Consider the following 22,029-nt stretch of genomic DNA (forward strand, 5'->3'; position numbering starts at 1 on the left):
TTTTATCACCTGGTCCCCTTCTTTAGTATATTTTTAAATTATTTTATTGAAACAGTTCTTTATTTTAGTACTATGATTTTAAACAAGCAAACAAACAGCAACAACAACAAAACCTTCCACCATCTTGCAGGCTACCTGCAAGGTTTCACATTAATTGTTCACAATTGAACATTTCTTCTTGGCTTCCCTTTCCTGTGGTCTCCCCTTGTTACATTCTTTTTTTTTTTTTTAATTCTGGGAACTTCATGATCTTCTAAGCAGTGTATATTTTAAATGGCCATGGTAAATATCTGTAAAGGATTTTTTTCAGTGATATTATCTGGGTGCTACAAGTGAAAAGTAAAATTAAAATCTAAATGTAAACCAGTACCGTAAATAAAGGGAAATTTTTATGTAGTCAGAAGCAAAGGAGATTTTTAAGAAAAGTATAATGTTTTCCTACATATTTCACATAGCTATCAGAAATTTTTCATACATTTCCAAAATTAATTTTTAATGCTAAGCCATTTGAGGAAGGCATTCTGTCCTAATCAACAGTATTGACCTAGAGCCATCTGCCATGGCCTCTCTGCAGCCAACAGTAGTGCATCAGCTGCAGAAAGCTGTTTATGTATTTTATCTGGTCTCAAAGCTTTGCACTTTTGTAAATGAAAATATCTGCATTTGTTTTTCATTATTTCCAACTCATTTTTGGTATTTTCATTACTTTTAAAACCTAAAAAAAAATCTTCCTCTTATCCTTATGCTTGTTTATTTCAAATTCCCAAAGTAACCCTTTTCCTGTCCTGATGCTTGGATTTATATGGGTTTGTTTCACACTGCAAAACCAGAAGCACTTTTTGTGATTACCAGCAAGTGCATCCAAACCTGAGATGAGAGAGAAAAAGAGAGAAATGAGTGCAGAGCCTACACTTGTAGGGTGTTGACTATCTACCTGGACCATGGAGTTTTAATGCTGAAATGTTCCTTGAAAGCATGGCTTGAAATTTCATATGATAAGCTACTGACCCTAGTTTCCTTTCTAATGCTTTGATAAATACTATGACCAAAAGCAACTTAGGGAGGAAAGGGTTCTTAAAGTCTTAAAGACTATGGTCCATCATCAAAGGAAGTTGGGTGGCTGCTAAGACACAAGAGAACAGTGTATTTCACCAGCTGCCCATTCTTTACATGACTGTCTTTGTGTTCCTCCTTACAAAATACCATTTCCATTCTGAGGAAATGATAGTGGATCCATTTTTTAAAAAATAAGCCTAACAAAAGTAATAATTGGTCATACCAATTTTGTCCCCCAGATTTTTTTCAAAATTCCTTCTACAACATTCTAAAGTTTGGGGACAGTAACTAAAGCTGCTTGGCCACAAAATGCAGCATGCTATTTCCTTAAATTAAAATTCAATAACAAATAAGAGTATGCGTTTGAGAAATGTGACTATTTAAAATCACAGTCTAAAAATTAATCAGCTCCACAGCCTGTCATCCAGAGAAAAGCTGAACATGTTTAGCTGTGTCATTTTAATGCAAAGTAATTTTTCTGAAAAATACCTTTCCATCTTGATTATTGAAATTTATTTATTATGCTTTTACTAGATTCACTAAAGTTAATCTTATGATAAACAGTATCTTGTTGCTTTGTTACTTAATTCAAAGTGAAAATGTTCTCATATTTTAAAACAAAGAATTTAGAATGAGAACCCAGTAATGTCTGAAATTTGGGGGTCAGCATGGGGGCTGTGCTTGTGGATTATCTAGAGGGCCCAACTATGGCTTGATGACCTGCTTGTTCTAAAATCATGTTTGTCCTTTGTCCATATGCTGCCTTCCTCCTAGGACTTCTAGCAGCAGAAAGTAGGTATCCCTTTGTTTTCCTCTAAGGTTTATCTTTATGCAAAAGTGTTTGGCTTTGCATGGTTCATAATCGGCTTGACTTTTTCCGTGGCTGTTTGTGTTTAGATGTTTAAAAGTGAATTTTAACACTGTCTAACCATAAAGTAAGAACTTGCAAATATTGATTTCCTGAGGCATTGTTATATAGCTGAATTTCTTACTTCTTTCAAGGGGTAGGGAGGAGGCAGTGTTAAAATTTCAACCATACTTGATATTATTTCACATTTGAAATTCAAACACAAATATATTCATTCTGGGGAAAAGGTAACATTTTATTTTGAAGTTGGCTCTCAAGAAAACTTTTAGGGTAAGTGAGTTTTCTTTTGACAATTTTGTTACACATGAGTGGTTTTTATTGTTGATACAAAAGTCATTCTGTTTATCATTGTTGGGCTGTGAGTTTAACTTGAAATTGTGTCTTTTAACAACCCCTACCATCAGATAGAGTGGCCAGAAGGCATACAGGTATATTGGTATAGTCCCTGACTCAGGAGACTGAGGCAGGAAGGTAACAGTTGGAAATCACTCTTGGCTATATAGTGAGACCTTGTTGCAGAAAATAAATAACACATAAGAGTAATAATAGATATTCTTTAGCTGCAAAGAGATATAATTTGAATATGTGAAAAAATTAAGCTGTACAAAATGTGCACACACTCAACACACACACAAAAAAACTGAAACTGTCCCGATAAAGACAGTAGATTACAACAATATCAGTATTTAAAATGCAATTAAAATTTTAAAATTACCTCAAAGTAATGCCTACTAAAGGAAATTAATAAGAGACAGAGATAAATTAGAAAATCTAGGTGCTTAACAATGACCTTAGTTGTCATTTTTGTTGCATTTGATATGTATAGCTAAAGTTACAGACAATACAGAAATCTCACCATATACTAGTGGTTTGTAGCTGAGAATGGCAGTGCCTGTAGGTCAAGTAGGGGTGTGGTTTTGCTAAGTGCCTCTGCCTCAAGATCTCTTGTGATGACCCTCCAGAGCTGCCATCCCCTTGAAGGCATGATTGTAGAAGAAAACTTTGAAACTCCCCCAGTAGTTAATAGAAAATTTCTAATCCTCATTGGCTGTGGGCTTGTCTATAAGGCTGTTCACAACCCTGCCGCTTGCTGCCCCAAATAAATGACTAAGGGGAAGGCAGGAGTTGTTCCTCATTGTTCCCAAGACAGGGAACAGTTTTTTAACCTTGGCTCAGAAGTAACCTTTTCTATGCTCCGGCCCCATGCCAGGAGAAGTAGTTGATCACAAGTGGTAAGAACAGCAGGGGACAGAATCTTAGAGGCTACAGACATATCCATGCTGGTGACTATAAAAGCGGAAATCAATTAAAGCAATCAATATATTCTTCCCCTCCTTCTCTCCTTTTTTTTTTTTTTTTTTTTCCGGATTTTCGAGACAGGGTTTCTCTGTGTAGCCCTGGCTGTCCTGGAACTCAGTCTGTAGACCAGGCTGGCCTCGAACTCAGAAATCCGCCTGCCTCTGCCTCCCAAGTGCTGGGATTAAAGGCGTCTTTTATCCTTTTTAGTCAGCCACATCTATCACCATATTCGGGAAGGAGCATCTTGTCAGTCATACCTGTGTAAAACTTAACACAAAGGAGCATTTAAGGCTAGCAGAATATTAGCAAAGTACTTTGAAAAAATGGTGCTCAAAACTGTTACTACTTGTGCCTAGTGGCACGCACTTTTAATCCCAGCACTCAAGAGGCAGAGGCAGGTGGATCTCTATGACTTCAAGGCCAACCTGGTCTATATAGTGAGTTCCTGGACAGCAAAAATCTTGTCTAGTTTATTTAAGAAAAAAACCTAAAAACGAATGTCACTACTTGGAAACAGACTATTTTAATAAACAGTTATGTCACAAGAATTATAGCCTCTGTATGCTGATGAAATGTATATGTAGAGTTCCTTAAGAAACTTAAGCTAAATACATTTTTGAGGTACCTGTGTCATAATCTACACATAAAGAATCACAGACATTTATCATATCTAGGATTGAATATAGTACACTTGCCAGAGGTCAAAATACAGTTTCTACCATGGGGTTCACTATTGCTTATGACATGATTGAAAGCCTGGATTTGCTTTGTGCATTGAAAATAAAAGCTGTTGGCCAGGGGACCATGGTGAGAAGAGACAGACTGCAGTTAGACAAGGGGGGATATTTTTTAATTGGATATTCTATCTACACTCCAGATGCCATCCCCTTACCCCATTTCCCCTCGCCCAGGAACCCCCCATCCCCCTCCTGCTGCTTCTATGAGGATGTGCCCCCACCCACCCTCCCACTCCTATCTCTCCACCCTCGAATTTTCCCACACTGGGGTGTCCAGCCTTCATGGGACCAAAGATCTCCTCTCCCACCTATGCCCGTCAAGGCCATCCTCCCCTACATGTACAGATGAAGCCATGGGTCCCTCCCTATGTGTTTCCAGGCTGGTGGTTTATACCCTGGGAGCTCTGGTTGGTTGGTATTGTTGCTCTCCTCATGGGGCTGCAGAGTGATAACACTGTGCACTTAAATTGGTAAGTTTAAATTAATGATACATACTTGAGTAAGAAAAAAAAATTGAGACCAGGTCTCACTGTGTAGCCCTAGCTAGCCTGGGATTCACCGTGTAAACCAAGCTGTCCTTGAACTCAGAGATCTGTCTTTCTCTGTCTCTTGATGCTGGCATTAAAGGCATATACCACCACACCTGGAAAAACAAAATTTTTTAACATTATATTACTTGGCTGGGGACAGGGTTTCCACTTATAATCACAGCACCCAAGGGGGCCGAGACAGGATAATCATAACTTCAAGACCAGCCTGAGCTACATAATGAGACATTGTCTCAAAAAAAGGTATAATGTTGCAAGGGAGAGTGCATGTGTAGTGGTGTAGTGATGCATTAATGAGGTACTCATGGGATAGGCATAGCTCTACATGGAGACAAGAAATGCATGCAGATCTTCCTTGAAATAACTGTCAGGTAAATGTGGAAGCATCAAAGCCCATTGAATGATGAACTTAAGATGTGTGTGCTTTGCTATGTTTAAATTTTCACTGAAAGAATTGAAATCTTTGCTAAAGTGTCTAAGAGGAAGTGACTGTCATTCTGCCACTTACTGTAACAAGAAAGTGAAATGCGGTGAATTGCCAGATGGATAGCTGGCAATACATGTGATAGAGCATAGAGCAAGCTGTGACCTGGTGGTTGTCAGACTTGCCTGCTTGGAATTGCTCAGAATTTGCTATAGTGGGGGTTAGGGTTTAAGAGAGAGCCCACATCGGCACTGAGAACCTCCTAGTTTAAACATTGTTCTGTTTATCTTTCTGTCATCCTTTTGGGTTTATTTTTACTTGGTAAAATTTTTGTGAGACTTTTCCAGGCTTATAATGAAACTTTTCTGTTTCCCAAGCTTTTATTGACCTTGAAAACATATTCCTCTTTAGATAAATGAACCAGAAAACATTTTCAAGTAGTTGACATGTTTATGCTGTTTTGACTGCTGTTTCATAATAGTAACAGAAGACTTTTCAGAAAAACTTTCTTAGAAGTGAGATTCTTTGGAAAAGTCTAAGTGTTTAAAATTCAACTGTATAGTTTTTCAATCAGAATTTTTAGAAACAAAATTGATTATTGAATGAACAGCGTAAAATGTTATACTAAGGCAAGTATAATTGCTTTTAGTAAATTTGCCAATGTAAAAGTTTGGGCCACGTCTGGGCCAGCAGATAGCACAGTGGATGACACACGCTGCTCTTGCAGAGGACACAAGTTCCATTCCCAGGACCCACGTTGGGTGATGATTCATAACCCCAGCTCTTCTCACCTTCACATGCACATGCACACAGGTACATATAGCCACACACACACTCACATAAATAATAAATCTTTTTTTTAAAGCCAAGCAGTAGTGACACATGCCTTTACTCTCAGCACTCAGAAGGCAGATTTCTGAGATCAAGGCCAGCCTGGTCTACAGAGTGAGTTTCAGGATAGCCAAGGCTACACAGAGAAACCCTGTCTTGATAAACAAATTATAAAAGTTTGAATCAAATGCCAGAAAAGCACCTCATATGGCAAATACAAATGGAATTAAAAAGAAAATAGAAATCTTGCAAAGCACAGCATCACTGAACACATGATTCAAGTGCATTGCTGAAGGCAATATGAGGGTGTAGAGAAGAACACTGCAACAGAAGTCACATTCCTTTGCTCCTTGTCTGTGTGTGGACCTTGGATAGGTCATTGAACCCTCATAAGCCTCTAGTTTTTCAAATATATAAGAACTTGCCTATGTAACAGGTTATTGTAAAATCACAGAAGATAGCAAGAGTAAAAACATAAATTGTCATATATGTGTTATTATGAAGATAATTTCCATTATGAATTCTTTTCTGTGCATGGTAGCTCACACCTCCCATCTCTTGGGAGCATGAGACAAGAAAATCAGAAACTTGAGGTCAGCCTGAGCTACATAGTGAGACTCTGTGACTATGTCCTATGGGTAAACCATCTATTCTAATACTTACCTCTAAATTCTTCAAAATTTGTTTAGGAAAAATCTCTTTAATCAAGGACTCTTTGAAACATCCTTTTGAACCACACATTCTACAAAGTCCAGCCCAGAATACAAAAGCAAATAGGATGTCTGTGGTATGCCATTAGATAGCTGTCTCCTAGGGAGAGCCTGTGGACTACTTATTGGCTGATTTTTGTAAGGCAGTTAGAATTTACTCTAGGGTTTTATAGGGAAAACATCATTTTCAATCTTTGAAAAGAATGACTAGTTCCTATATGACAATATTGGTCTATAAAATGAATACTAGTAACAGCTTAAACGTGTGTGTGTGTGTGTGTGTTTGTAATTATCACTACTACCTGTATACCTGTATTTAAAATCTGAAGAAATAGCAATGGGGAAGCCCTACCAAAAAAAGTCTTTGTGTCCATTCATTTTTATTAATTTTTTTCATTGAAACACAATAGGTGTTTTAGACGGGCTTGGTACATGATTAGAGATACCCGTTGCACACATTTTTCAGACCTAAAATGTGTTTTTGCAGTTCTGCTAGTCAAGCCCAAAGAAAGAAATAAAAAGACTGCAGAACATGGTGGTACAAGCAGAGGCTGGAAGATCTATTATAAGTTCTGGGCCAGCCAGGGCCACATAGTGAGTGAGACACTGTCTCTAAAATGACGAAAACAAAATAAAACCAAAAAGAAAGAAATAATAAGACTAGAGTAGGTTCTTTAAAAAGAAGCTGTTGAATGGTCACATTTGGGCTCAGTCGAAGAGTGTGTGCTAGCTATTAATGGGCCATGGGTTCAATCCTACAAGTAATAATAAGCTCTACAAATAATAACAGTGGCCAAAGGGGAAGATTTTAAGATCGGACAAAAACATTCGTTCAACTGAAAAGATGAAAGAGAAATAAAACAATAATTCTCCTATATAATTGCAGAAACAAAATTAGGGTCCTTTTGCAGAGCTGGAAATAGGTAATTTGCATACAGCTGAGGAAATGCCCTCTTTATGAGGAAGAATCCATTAAATGAGACCTTGTTTGTGTACAAGCTATGACTATAAGTCACTAAAGAAGTGACAGATAAGGAGGCTTCGTTGTGCATTGGAGATCATGGGAATGCAGGATAACAGATGTCTTCCATGTTCTCAGAAAAACATTCATCCACTGGCCCCATCAGCAGATACATCCCTTGGTTAGGATGGGGACTTCCTGCTCATCCTCCTCTTCCTCCCCAGTCCTATCCCAGGATCATTCACTTCAAGGTGTAGTTTGCCTACTGCCTACACTAACCTGAGACTCCCTAACTGAGGCCTTGAGAGCATATTTCTGTTTTTCTTGAAGCCCCAACCTAGTACCTGACCAAAGGAGGAACATTCAGTTCAGTAAAGAACTTGGTCATTGTCTGACACAATAGGGTAAAGTTGTGTTAGCTAGTAGTAGAAACTAAAGACTTGGGAGTTGCTGTTATTGTGAATTCTCCTTTCAATCTATTATTTTAATTATATGTGTGTGGCAGGGGGTGGGTATATGCTGTGTGTACAGGTACTCACAGAGGCCAGAGACATCAAATCCCTCTACAGCTTGAGTTACAGGCAATTGTAGGCTAGGAATTGAACCTGAGTCCTCTATAAGAGCAGCAGGTGATCATAACCTCCACACCATCTCTGCAGCCCTTATTACTTGTTCTAAAGGGCTTAATCCAGTGCAAAGCAGACCTGCCTTGCAGATCTTAGAACTTTTAAAAAACAATAACCCATATTGACCAAGTAACTTGTGGAATGTGTTAATAGGACAAGAATGACACAAGTACTTGGGGAGTTCACAGATCAATGAGTGAAGTCCCCCTGGACTTTCCAAGCTTATTTTAAGTATCAAGAGCCCTCAATTAATGGTCTGTGTCTCTTATCTATAGATTCTTGTACTGTCAGTACTTAATAAAATGCCCACCTATGTTTATAACATTGCAAAAGGCCTTAGGGTCCTGATACCTTTACTGTCTAGCTGATGTATAACTTGCTGCCCACAGATCGTCTATTATAATAGCCCAGTTATGCTGACAGAGTGTTTTAATTTAAACATACAAGGTTAAGTTCACTTTAAACACAAAATACTTTGTCGAGGACATAAACACAAGGTTTTAATGATATGAAGCATTTGAGCCTCTCCTTCTCAGTTCTGATGCTCATTGTTATTAAATGTAAGCTTCGGGTTGCAAAGCTTAATGTGACATGTACTATGTAAGTATGTACTAGCAGTTTTATTTTCCATTTGTTCCCCCAGGAGCCGTCTCTCAGGTGCTGGACAGCCTGGAAGAGATTCACGCACTTACAGACTGCAGTGAAAAGGACCTAGATTTTCTACACAGTGTTTTCCAGGATCAGCATCTTCACACACTGCTGGATGTAAGTCTTGTCCTTTTTTTTTAATATAGTTTTCTTGTTTGGAGGACATTTAGTATTTAGCAGACCTCTTTACTTTATAGGGATTCCCAGATCTTACATCATAGAAGTCTCTTTTCAACTTCTTTGTATCTATGAAAATGGGGAAAGCTATCTAGTACAGATTCCAAAGTAAGATAATGCATATGTGTAGTACAAAGTATAGCCTAGCCAGCCACAATGGGGAAATTGTGTGTACTTTTGTGCATGCAAGTGATGAGCAAGATCTTTACAGTGTAGCACAACCCTACATTACCAAGGTACTTTTTATTTCTACTATAACAAATTATTAGTCTTAACAGTGATATCTTTCATTCATATACATATTTAATATTGCTGGGACACTTGCATTTGTGATTTAGTATCCTCTTCAGATATAAGAGGGTGTTCCATTATTAAATTTGGCAGCAGATTAGGACCCGAACAAACAAAAAGAAACCCAGAAGCTTAACCAGATGTGGTGGCACATGCCTCCCAGCACTCAGAAGGTAGAGGCAGGCAGATCTCTGAGTTTGTGACCATCTTGGTTTACATAGAAAGTTCTAGAACATCCAAGACTACATGATGAGACCCTGTCTCAAGAAAAGAATAGAAACAGAAACTGACCATTTGTGCCTGACTTCAGTGTACTCTCATAAAGCTTGGTTGATTTCTACAGTGAAAATCTTGGGTGGTTCTGATGGTATTATTGCATATCAGTTGGTGTACAGGAGGCTCTTTCCCTTAAGAAGAGGACATAACTTCTTTGGGAGACATAGAACTGTTTGGTACTTCTTGATTCACTCCCCCCCATAGATGCAGATTGCCCAGGAGCAAAACAGGATGTACTATAAAACATCTGCTAGGTAATTCTGGGGCAGGAAAGGAAAAGGGGACTTTAACTGATTGGTTATTTGATGACTAAATAAGTGTGGGGTTCGAGTGGGCATTGTTAACAGTGCTAAGATATCCTAAAGGGAAGGAACTTTTGAGATTTATTTAATACTGTTTCTCAGGGGCAGATATTTTCCTTTGAAATCCTGTAAAGCCCTGTTTCAATGAGGAACACTATGGGGAAACCGAAGCTTAAAATGTTGCATCATGTTTCAACCTCATGCTGTATAATTATAGTTCTTGAACAGGGGCTTCTCTTCATACATTTGATCAACTCAAATTAATGATCAGATTTCCTTAGTTACTTTAGCTTTGGAGGTAGGTGCATATTTATGAGGCTGTGTGGGTACATGTACACATGTATACACATGCATGTGTATTGACATGGACCGTCTTCTTTGGTCATTCTCTACCTTGTTTTTTGAGACAGGATTTCTCACTAAACCTGCAGCTTTTGATCTTTCTGGGCCAACTGGCCAATAATCTCCAAGGACCACCTCCACCCACCGGCATTGAAGTTACAGACACAATGCTGAGCCCAGTTTTTTATGGGGATTATGGGGATCCGATCTCAAGCCCTAATGCTTACACAGTGCACACTTCACTCTCCGACCATCTACCCCTCCTCCGGTTTGGTTTTTTATATAGTGCATGTATGAATCAGCTCAGTAACTGCTATAACAAACAGTTCTAAAGTATGGGTATAGGGGCTGGAAAGAGAGAGCACTGCTGTTTTCTCAGAGGACCCAAGTTCAATTCCCACCACCCACATCAGACAGCGCACAAGTGCCTGTAACTCTAGGAGATCTAACACGCTCTTTTGGCTTCTATAGGCAATCCTATATGCATTTGCACATAAGAGTAGTGTGGAGCCCGTAAGGTGGCTCGGCATGTGAAGGTGCTTGTTGCCAAGCTTGATGACCTGAGTTCAATCACTGAGCCCCACATAGTGGAAGGATATTATCATCTCTTAGACATTGTCTTTGACCTCTGACTTTAGAATGTAAGAGACCTAGAAAATACAATTTAAACACAAGCATAGATTAGACATGTAACTCAGTGGTAGAGCATTTGTTTAGCATGTACAAGATCCTTGGTTTGATCCTCAGCACTCAGGAGACTGAGACAGGAGGATCACAAGTTAGAAGCCAGCCTAGTATGTATAGTGACACTGCTCCAAAACTAAAGGGCCAGTGAGAGGGCTCAGTGGGTAAAGGCACTTGCTGCCAAACCTAATGTCTGAAGCCCACAGAAATTTTCTCCAAACCTTAATCCACAAAGTTATCATCTGACCTACACATGTGTGCTATAGCATGTGCCCCCCCACATACACATCACACACACACACAAACACTAATAGCAGAAGTAGTAGTAGTTGTTGTTGCTGTTATAAGTAAATTAAAATTTTAAAACAAGAAAAAGTATGAATGAGTAGCTCTTGAGAAGAAACTTTTAAAACTTTGCCCGTCTGTTTCTCCTCCTTTTACTACTCCACACCCCATGCTTGGTATGGACTGTTTGGTCTGACAGGATCCTTAATAGTGACAACCACTGGCATAGTTTTGTGGACCATGAACTGATTCAGGTTGCTGAGTCCCAAGAAATTGGTATATGTTATTCTTGTTAAATCAGTAACACTCTAAATATGTAAGTCTGAGACCAGAAGCTTTAAGCTGACAAAACACATAAGAATAAGTTCTTAAGGATGACTGAAGAGCATCTGAGGACTTGGTATGCCCTCATCATGGCTTTAAATTTAAGCAAGTTTAGCTTTCAAGAGGACATCGTTAGAATTTAAAGAGAACAGAATTACCATACTGTTGAAATGCCTGTCATTTGCAGCAATGTGAGTGAATCTGGAGAGCATTATGATTAGTGTAATAAGTCAGACCCAGAAAGTCAGCTGCAACATGATGTCACTCATATGTGGGATCTAGCAGTGGTCTCACAGAAAGTGCGTAGAAAGAAAGAATAGTCATTATGAGCAGCTGGGGATGCTGGTGGTGGAAGGATGAGAGGATGGACAGTGGTCCAAAGTTGCTGTGAAGAATGTGACCTGGTGATCTCTTGCACAGTAGGATGGCTTTGGTTAACAGTATCGTATTAGATATTTTCAAATAACTACAAAAGAGGATTTTAAGTATTCTTACCACATAGAAATGATAAAGGTATGAGGTGAAAGATAAACTAAATACCTTGATTTGATTGCTACCCAACATCCACATATTAACACATCACACCACTATCTACAAATAATGTTCAGTTATTATGTGCAAATATTAAAAAAGGAAAAAATCACATTCATCTATCTACCACATGTTGATAACTAAACTTCAAAACTTCACTCACTACCTGTCATACCTCTGACTGCTAGTATGTACTGACATTTCAGTAGGAAATATGATGCCCCACGTAATTAATATTATTTTGTAGGAAATTTTATGCTTGTTTTCTAAAACTATAACCATAATTCAGTAAATGAATTACTAAAACCAGAAGGCTAACTCTAGGAGTAGTTAGTTTAATTTAGATGTTGATTTATACTTCGACTGTCAAATAGGGGATATAGTGTTTTTTTTAATACTTTAAAATCTTGCATTAGAAAGAAATGAGTGCTTGGAATCCATCATATTTCATATGGCTGCCATCTTTATTAAAGTGCCTTACTACTTAGAAAGAGTTTTTCCATTTAGCCTAAAAAACTACAACCCTTGATTTACCATTCTGCGTCTTTGAGATGACATTAATTTAGTAGACATGTTTGGAATAGAATATTTTTGGAAGTCAGAAGTTTCCTAAAGGAAAAAAGAAGTAGAACATTTTACAGTAACCTACTGATAATGGTTTTTTTTTAGCAACTTGAAGTCTGAGAAAGGAGTCACAACAGTTTGAATGTATAAAAACATTGCCAGTCAGGAAATGCCAAACTGTTTCCAGTGAATTCTGGACTTAAATGTCTGAAATGAAAAGCCCTGAGGACCTTGGGAGGCCAAGTTACTGGCAGCCCCTACCCCCCATCCAGTCTTAAGGAGTCATCAGCTTTGGCAGGTACAAGCTAGCTGGGTGGTGGGCCAGTGGTAGTAGTCTCTGTGCTGTTGTGTACTTCTTACAGCTGAAGACCAAAGCGGTCTGCTTTAGGGAGTCATTTATTCTACCATTTCTAAGTGGCTAAACAAAAACTTCCTTGTGTCTGTTTCCATCTCAGTAAGTAGTGGGAACGTACTTGAAGAAACAGGAGAGCTGAGAGCTGGGTTAGCTGGTTCTTTTTAATGTGTCTATTTCAGTATACCATTAAGCTTGATGTGGTTACTTTTTAAGAAGCAACCTAACACAAGTACAATTAGGAATAAAGCAAGGGTTGTCCACTCTTTTTTACTTACTTTTTAAAAGTTATGACCATATATTAATTGTTCAAAATGATTTGTTTCATCGAGACATTTTCGTGCATTGATTAAGTTTATCCTCTATTGTTCCCCAACCTTCTTCTATTGTTACCATTCCTCTCCCCATATAGCCCTCCCGCCCCCTACAGTTGTTTCCTTTTTTATATAAATATAGATTCTCCATGTGGGAGGATAAAATGTGTTTCTTCCTGAACTTACTTCATCTGACCCTATACTCTCCGATTCAATCCATTTTCCTGTATATGACATGATTTTGAAACCTTCTCTTAAAGAATCTTTTATACCACATTTTATTTATCCAGTCAAAGGATCATCCACGCTTAACCACTTCTATTCAACATTGCACTGGAGGTTCTAAGCAATTCAATAAGGCAAGAAAAACATTCAAAACATAAAGGTTGGGGATAAAAATGTAAATATAATATCTCTCAGAGATGTGAAAGTCTTTTTGTTTTGGTTTTTGGTTCTTTAGTTTCTTTTTGAGAGTGAGTTTTTTCTCTGTAATGGCCCTAGATCTCCTAGAGCTCCCTTTGTAGGCCAGGACCTCAAGCTCACAGAGCTGCTCCTGTCTCTGCCTCCTGAGTGCTGGGATTAAAAGCGTGCACCACTATGCCTGGCTTACATATGGAAAATCTTAAAGATTCTATTTCATAATCTATTCAAATTAATATTAACTTTACCGAAGTCGTAAGATATAAGATCAATATCTGAATCTATATAAGCAAAAATAATGTAAAAATAAGAAAGCATTCATATTATCACAAAAAAAGAGTAAAATGCTTAGTGGTAAATTGAATGTAAGGATTACTTACTTAAAATTAAAATGTTGCAAAAAGAAAGTAAAGAAGAACCAGATAAATAGAGAGGTATATTTATTGATTAAAAAATGGTATTTTTCCATATTAATCTATAACATTTGTATCAATATTTAAACAGTATTTACTTGTAGAAGTTGATACAATGGGACCTGGAGGAGCAGTAGCTTTACCTAGTATATACAAGGCTATGAGTTCCATCCCCAGCGTTAGGGAAGGAAACAGTAGAGAACCAGAAATGGACATGGTGATCCGGAAATTTATACAGAAATTCAAAAAAATGACAAAGAATAATAACATAAGAAAACTGACTTTAAAACTTACTATAGTTACAAAAAAACCAAAATAATTTGGTGTAAGTACAGATATATAGACTGATGGAACAAAAAAGATTTAGAAATAAACTCTCACATTTATAACTAATTTCCATGGAAGATGTCAAGGCAATTAAGTGACAAAGGAATAGTCTTTAGATGGCCACCACTATTGGAACTCCATAAGGAAAGACATGAACTTGGACTCTTACACCACATACAAAAATTATCTCAGAATGAACCATAACCTCAAAGGAAATTGTAGATTCATTTTAAGATTTTAAAATTATAAATTTTGTTTTATTTTGTGGTGTTGGGGAGCAAACATGGGATAACATGCATGTTAGGAAAGTGCTTTGCCACTAAAGTACCTCCCGTGTGTGTGTGTGTGTGTGTGTGTGTGTGTGTGTGTACACATACATGCATATATATGTGATACATACATATACATACATATAAGTAAATCTTCATTGCATTGTGATGGGCAAACACAAAGGAATTGGGGAAAATGTTCTAAAACTGGATTGAGATAATGATTATGTAATTATTAGTTAAGGTTTTCTGCAGTAACCGAACCGACAGAATAAATATATACTACAAAGGGGCTTACACAGTGTACTGCAGATATCCAACAGTGAGCGATTGCACACTGGAAAGGCTGAGTACCCAGTAGCTGTTCAGTCCATGAGATTGAATACATCAGCAACTCCACTATTATACGCAAGGACAGGAGGATTCCTAGACAGCTGCTGGTCTTCTATCTATATTGAAAGAAGCTGTATTCCAGTGTCAGCAAAAGATGGCCACAGCAGCATCAGAAATGAGATAATATGCATTTACCAGCAAGGAACAAAGGCAGGCAGGCATAAAGCAGCACTGCTTTTTCCTTACAGTCCTTTCCCCTAGACTGTGGGGTGCTGCCTACTCTGGGAGAAGGGCTTTCCTCTTGTTAACTGTTCAGGAAGCCCTTCATGGTCCTGCCCAGAAGTGTGGTTCTAATTTAATGTCAGATTCAATTCAAGTTGACAACCAAGATAAACCAGTACAGCTATATGCTTGCCAGCCATCATCCATCTAGTCCCTTAGAGTGGCCACTCTGTGTGCTTGAACAAAGCCCTCATAAATGAGGGAAAGCAATCAGGTTTTTCTTTAAACCTATCTTAGCATTTTTTGCAACCTTTCAAGATAAGGTTATTTTAGAAACTAAAGATGTAACTTAGATAGCAGAATGTTTACCTAGCATGCAGACAGCCCTAGATTCAATCCTCATAAGTCAGATATGGTTGATTCTACATGCCTGAAATCCAAGCACTCAGAAGGTGGTGGCAGAAGGATCATCCTCTGGTCATCCTCTGCTACAGAATGAGTAGACTCCAGCCTGGGCTACATGAGACTATATCTCAAAAAAAAAAAAAAAATGAAGAAAAAGACGCAGCAGCTAGTTGGAAGCACAATGAGTTATACAATATTGTACATCAGTGAGGAGAGCGCAGCAGAACAGTGTTCTTTTGTCCATCCCATCTATGTTCAAGTATGCATTTGCCATTTCCCAAATTTCAAAGATTTTAGCAGGTCATATAATATCAGCATTTGGAGCCCTTATGATTATGATATAAACCTAACATTTAAATTGACCGTTTCCATATTGTTTTGTTTTAGGCTTTGCTTGGCATACTCCAACCAAACCAATTTTTGTGTTCATTCATGGAGAAAATTACCTTAAGATTGAGAACAAAATCAAGGCTAATCAGAAATTTTTTTATTAGAAATTTATGTCATAATTCTATAGATTAGTATAGTTTCCTATGATAAATCTTTTTTAAATTTTTCTGAGATCTATTTTTAATTATGTATATGTGAGTACAGGTACCTACAGAGACCAGAAGATAGTGTAGGATCCCCCGGAGTTAGAGGTATAGTATAGTTTAGTATAGAGTATAGTTGTGGGTGACCCAGTGTGCATGCTAAGAATAAAACTCAGATCCACTACAAAAGCAAAACACATTCTTAACCACTTAGCCATCTCTCCAGCGCCATTTTCAGCATTGTAAAGTGTACAGTTCTATGGGGCTAAGTGCATTTACATTGTTATTCAACCACTGCTACCCTCTATCTTCATCTTTCTCAACTGAACGAAAACATAAAACAAGATCTTCATCCCCTCTCACTCTTAGCTCATGACAGTCATAATTCTACTTACTGTCTCTATCAGTTTTACTATTCCAAGAACATCAGTGAGTCACACAGTATTTAGCTTTTTAATGTTTTTAATTATGTGCTGTACATGTGTGGGGGAGTGTGGGTGTGCGTGTGAATGTGTATGTGTGTGCATGTGTATGTGTTTGTGTGCCCTGCTGCTTAGGTGTACATATGTCATAGTGCTTATGAAGATCACAAGTCACTTTTTAGGAGTTGACTCTTTCCTTCTACCATGTGGATTCTGAAGATTAATTTCAGGTCATCAGGCCTTGGGACAAGCAACTTTACCCACTTAGATACCTCAGTAGTCCAGTATTTGTCTTTTTATTACTCGCCTGTTTTATTTAGCATCATGGTCCTTATGGGACCATGTTGTAGCATGTATCAGAATTTCCTCTTTTTAAGGTTGAATAGTAATCTGTTTTGTGTGTGTATGTTACATTTTTTTTTCTCTCCCACTCCTCCACTCTCCGTGTTACATAGTAAATATGTAACAGGAAAAAAACAGCTTCTCAAAATGCCAGTCTCCGAGATTTCTGTCTTGGTTCATTCTTCACATAATTGCACTTTCTGGATCCCAAGTTGGTTCCTATATTCTTTCTCATTCTTAAAAGAATACACTATCTTCTATGAGTGTGCTATAAATTACAGGGGTTTTGTGGCTCTTGTTTTTGGTTTGTTTTTGTTTTTGTTTGTTTGTTTGTTTGTTTGTTTTTGGATAGATTGCATTAACCAGTTTTTGAAATTGACTTTGCAATACTGAAGTAGATGCTACAATACTAAATCAACCTGCCCCCAGCGACAGTATCACCCACTCTGAGTGACATTCTCTTTTTATATTTACTTTATGAGAAGGCAAATGAATTTTCCAAGAGCCTTTGAAGTTCAGTAAGCACTTGTTCTTCATGCTTTTCTCAAGGAAAAAGGGGCCTCTCTGCAGAAAGGAATGTGGTGTGCACCATTAAAGAATGATGGGTGGCTTGTCACATTAGCAGTCCAACACACAGCTGCTTTCTTCTCAAAAAACCACTTCTGCCACACTTTGTATTGCTCTCCTTTTAAATTCATTTTTGCAACTTACTGTGGCTTCCAAAAGTCATACTCATGTGACATTAATGGTTTTATTAAGCAGCAGGAAGATAGTGAACTTTTCTTTAGTGTAAATATTTTTTACCTATAACCACAAATATGTAAGAACTTGAGCTAGAAAATAAGGCTTTAAAATATAGAAAAGATATTCATATCAGAATGCAAATATCTCACAGTTGAGCCAAGTCTTGTACTTAATATCAAAGAGGAGCCTGTTCCCAGGAGGCCTTATTAAAATCGGGACTAGGGATACAACTCAGTTGATAAACTGCTTGCTTAGCAGGATTGGACACTGAGTCCCACCCCCAGCTCCACATAAATCAGGTGTGATGCTATACACCTGTGATGCCAGCACTCAAGAAATGCAGGCAAAAGTTCAAGGACATCCAGTGTGAAATCTGCCTAGGATACCCAGGGAGGGTCTGCAAAGATAGTTGAACAAATAAGGGTGCTTGCCACCAAGTCTGACAATGGGATTCTGTTCTTTAGACCCAAATGCTGGAAAGAAAAATCACTTACAAGTTGTCCTCTCACCTCCACTTGTGTGTCATTCCCAGGCCAACACACATGTACAATAAATAATTTTAGAAGGCTTTATTCAAGTAGACTGCCTAGACTCTATCCTGTGATTGGTTTTCCTCCTGAGTTTTGTTTTGTTTGGAGGTTGTTTTCCTTTTTTTCCCCTTGCTTGCTCAAGAACAGGAGGTGTGATTTGTTTCTTTCTAAAGTTCATTTTAAAGTGATTTGCTAGCTCAAAAACAACAATCAAGTTAGGACATCCAAGACTAATGTCTTAAGTTCGTCAGAAAAAGCTGCTGAATCACCAGACATCGCCACATTGGTCTATAGTGTTAGGCCCCAAAGGGACAATGTTTTTAGACTGAACTGTGACGTCAAACAGGTCTTATTTTCTTAGTCAGGAACAGTTCATCATGAATTTTGCAGGCAAATGGATAGAAGTAGAAAATATCGTTTTGGATGAGGTAACTCACACCCAAAAGGACATGCATAGTATGTCCTCACTGAGAAGTGAACATTAGCCATAAAGTACAGAACACCTAGGGTACAACCCACAGACTGTAAGAAGTGTAACAAGGATAAAAGCTCAAGTAAGGAGAGTTCAAGCCCACTTAGAAGAGGGAAGGAAATAATCATGGGAGGCAGAGGGAGGGAGACACTTAGGTGGGAGAGGAAAGGGGAAACAGGATTAGATATGGGACAGGGGACAGGAGAGAAGCCCGGAGAGCCAAGAGAATAAATGGAGATAAGCAGCCTTGGGGGCGGGGAGACCCTCTAGAAGGTACAGGAGACCTGGGAGGTGAGAGACTGTAAGGACTTAATGGGGATACCCTTAGCCAAAATGCCCAACAGTGGGGAGAGGGAACTCAAAGGGTCCACCTCCAGTAGATAGACAGGGCCTCAAGGGGGGAGAGACGGGGTTACCAACCCACAGTCAAAATTTCCGACCCAAAACTGACCTTGGTGGGTTTTATATCATTTTGTAAATCACAGAATCACAATGATGCATAATCATTCTTAGACACATACAACAGTTTTCTTTCAGTTTATAAATGGATAGTTCCTTAAATTTTTTTTTGAAAATACCATTTTAAATTTTACAATATTCCTTTCAGACCTGCATAGACTTTTTTTGCACTATCTCATTTTTAATTTCTGAAAGGGACTTTCATTTTTGGTTTTGTTTATATTTAAGAGTTGGGTTTCCCCAGGCTGTCCAGGAACTATGCGGTTCAAACTTCCTGGGTAGGTGTCTAAGCTGAAGATCTCAAGTTGATATGTTAACCTGGGCAGGAAAATAGTTTAGATCTCAGAAATTTTTCTCTAATTTACAACTTTAAAAAATCATCTTCGAAGTGACAGCTGCTTGTCAGTTCCCTAAATTTTAGTATTAAATCACCTGCCTTTTCCTAACATTTTGCTGGATTTCAAATGTATTACATGTGGGGGGGGGGGGAAAGCTCTTTTGCTTACCACTTGTCAGTTCACTAAGGTGTGATATTGGAACTTGGTTCCTGTTCAGTGAGGCTGTGAAGGGACTCTCTGACAGGCTGTCTCTCATCCCATCACTGCCGGTTCATGCAGCCTTACTCACACCTTACTATCTGTCTCAGTAGGCTTGCGGGCACATTTCATTAGTTTGCAGCTAAATATGAACTTGAATTCCTTTCCAACAGAAAGTTGTTTCGGTGTCTTTAAAGTAAGTGGTTTGCTAATAAACTTCACTCTTCTTTGAAGCCCTTCATTTTTTGATCTATACTTAAGAGTATTGCTCTAAAAGGCACAATCTTATCTCAAGTGGTATATATTCTTGTCCTTTGATAAGGTTTTCTCTGTGGAAAAGGCTGATGGGCCACACAGCCCAAGGATAGTTATTTCATAGTCTTCCCACTAATTTTAATTATTGAATATTTTAAATAGATATGGAGCAAATCCCTAAATGTGGACTATGTGATAAATAAAACAAAGAGCAATCACTTCTTTTCGAGAAGTAAGAAATCAAGAGTAAAATGTAATGCTGTATGTTGTTTTAAAACAAAAGCTTCCTTTAATGCTTTACAAGGAAATTAAAAGTGATTGATTCCATCTATCTGTTGGAAAGTCCATGCTTAGACGATAGGAACTGAATATTACCACTGACTTTACTCTGTTATGTTTGGACCATCTGTAGAATACAATTTCCCAGTGGAATTACACTGACTCGCCTTAAGACAGAGGTGCAGTGTGTCTGTGCAGCTGTGTGTGGTCGTATCTGACCCAGTGCCAAAGACTGGCAGGGAGGGAGCAGCCCTGTCTGGAAGTGACAGTGTGAGACAGCCTGTTTCCCTTGCAGCTGTTCACATTTCCTTGTTTTTGCCTTGATTCTATGTGTGTGGTTTATATGTGTGTGTATATATATATATAGTGCTGAACTTGGGTAGCTAATTTCTTTAGAAAAAGAATGCCAACAGCCAGAGTTCCACATCCTTGTTTTCCCTCTCGGAATACTCTATTCATCTTTCTATCCCCTCCCCCACCCCCTTCAGCATGCCAGTCTTATAACTATGCTTCATTATCTTCATATTTAAGAAATGCAAATGACAAAAAGAAATCTATTTTGATGTTACCAGTCTACCTTGAATTTAAATTTCTGGAGCAAAAGTTGCAAGTCATCACCCTCAAGCCAAATCCAGCCATCCAGTTATTTGATAAATATTTTACTGAAACACAGCTATGTCTGTTCATTGTTAACAGCTGCTTTTAAACAACACGACAGACTTTACTAGTAGTGCCAGAGACCAGATAGCCCCTAAAGCCTAAAAAGCTGCTATTTGGCCAGGATAAGATTAAGATTTTACCATTACTTAACATGACAAAACCAGCAACTGATTGACTTCCAAATCATAAGTAGTTTATTTTTGCCATGATCTATGAATAGCATTCTCTGCAGTCTCCCCCTGAAATATTACTAAAGGCACCTCCCTAGCACGGGTTGTTAGTCGTTATCTATTGATAAATTCTAATATAACCCGAAGAGGTCTGATGTGAGACAGAAGACCATGCTCTCATTCCCTGCTCCTCTGGTCGTATAACCCAAAGTGCAGCATTTCCCATAACTAGACATTAGTTTTCTCCTCACTGTTGGTCAGCTTTCAGTTGCTGTGACAAAACACCTGAGATAATCACCTTAAAAGAAAGAAAGATATATTTTGGCTCATAGTTTTAGAGGTTTTAGTCTGTCCTCCCCATTGCTTTGGGCCTATTGGAAGGCAAATCATTATGGCAGAAGAAGCTACCCACCTCATGACACACAAAAGGCAAAGAGAAGAGCCGAATAGAATACCAGTGTGTATTTCAAGGGCACAGTCCCACTGACCTACCTACCTTCCCCCTACTAGGCCCCACTTAAAGGTTCCACTATCTCCCACTAGTGCCACAAGCTGGCACTTGTGCCTTTTATTACATAGGTGCTTGGGTGACATTTATCCAAACTATAGGATTCTCTTTAAAATAAAGAAATAGAATGTACAAAATGTCTTTGATTTCAGGGGAAAAAAATTTCAGTGTACAAGCAGGATCAAATAGAAATTGTATCTGGTTCCCAAAGAAACAAGCTAAAACAAGTATTTCCGCTGTGTTTATTTTTGTGGTACTCTTTAAAAAAAAACAAACAAACATGTATTTATAATTTCTACACACAAGTTCAAATTTTTATTTTTTGAAGAAACATTTATGAAATGTTACCTTCTATTGGAAAACTCAAGGGTCGTGGGGAAGAAAAAGAATCCCTTACACAGCATGTTCTATAATCACCAACATTAGACGGCCACTTCCCTTTTGATTGTTGATACCCTTGGTGTGGCAGACATGCCAGTGTTGGTGCTGGCCTGAGTTGCAAACTTACAGCTTTAGCATTGTTGGCACAGCCAACAGCTAGCGTCAGCAGCACACTCTTGTCTCCTGACCTGTGATGTTA

General features: G+C 38.3%; 1 protein-coding gene across 14 annotated transcripts in view; it reads left to right on the forward strand.

Moving 5' to 3' along the window:
• Positions 1-22,029, forward strand: part of Cask (calcium/calmodulin dependent serine protein kinase) — a 340,810-nt gene that overhangs the window by 258,721 nt on the left and 60,060 nt on the right. For 9 of the 14 annotated variants that reach the window (XM_076918412.1, XM_076918411.1, XM_076918414.1 and 6 more), the window contains exons 11-12: positions 1,831-1,848; positions 8,704-8,825. In XM_076918412.1, the coding sequence (XP_076774527.1) occupies positions 1,831-1,848; positions 8,704-8,825 (140 nt within the window). The remainder of the gene's footprint in view (positions 1-1,830; positions 1,849-8,703; positions 8,826-22,029) is intronic. The other 5 variants (XM_076918413.1, XM_034484811.2, XM_034484816.2 and 2 more) reach the window with 1 other exon arrangement.

Source organism: Arvicanthis niloticus, chromosome X (genome assembly GCF_011762505.2).
Source record: "Arvicanthis niloticus isolate mArvNil1 chromosome X, mArvNil1.pat.X, whole genome shotgun sequence".
Taxonomy (NCBI): domain Eukaryota; kingdom Metazoa; phylum Chordata; class Mammalia; order Rodentia; family Muridae; genus Arvicanthis; species Arvicanthis niloticus.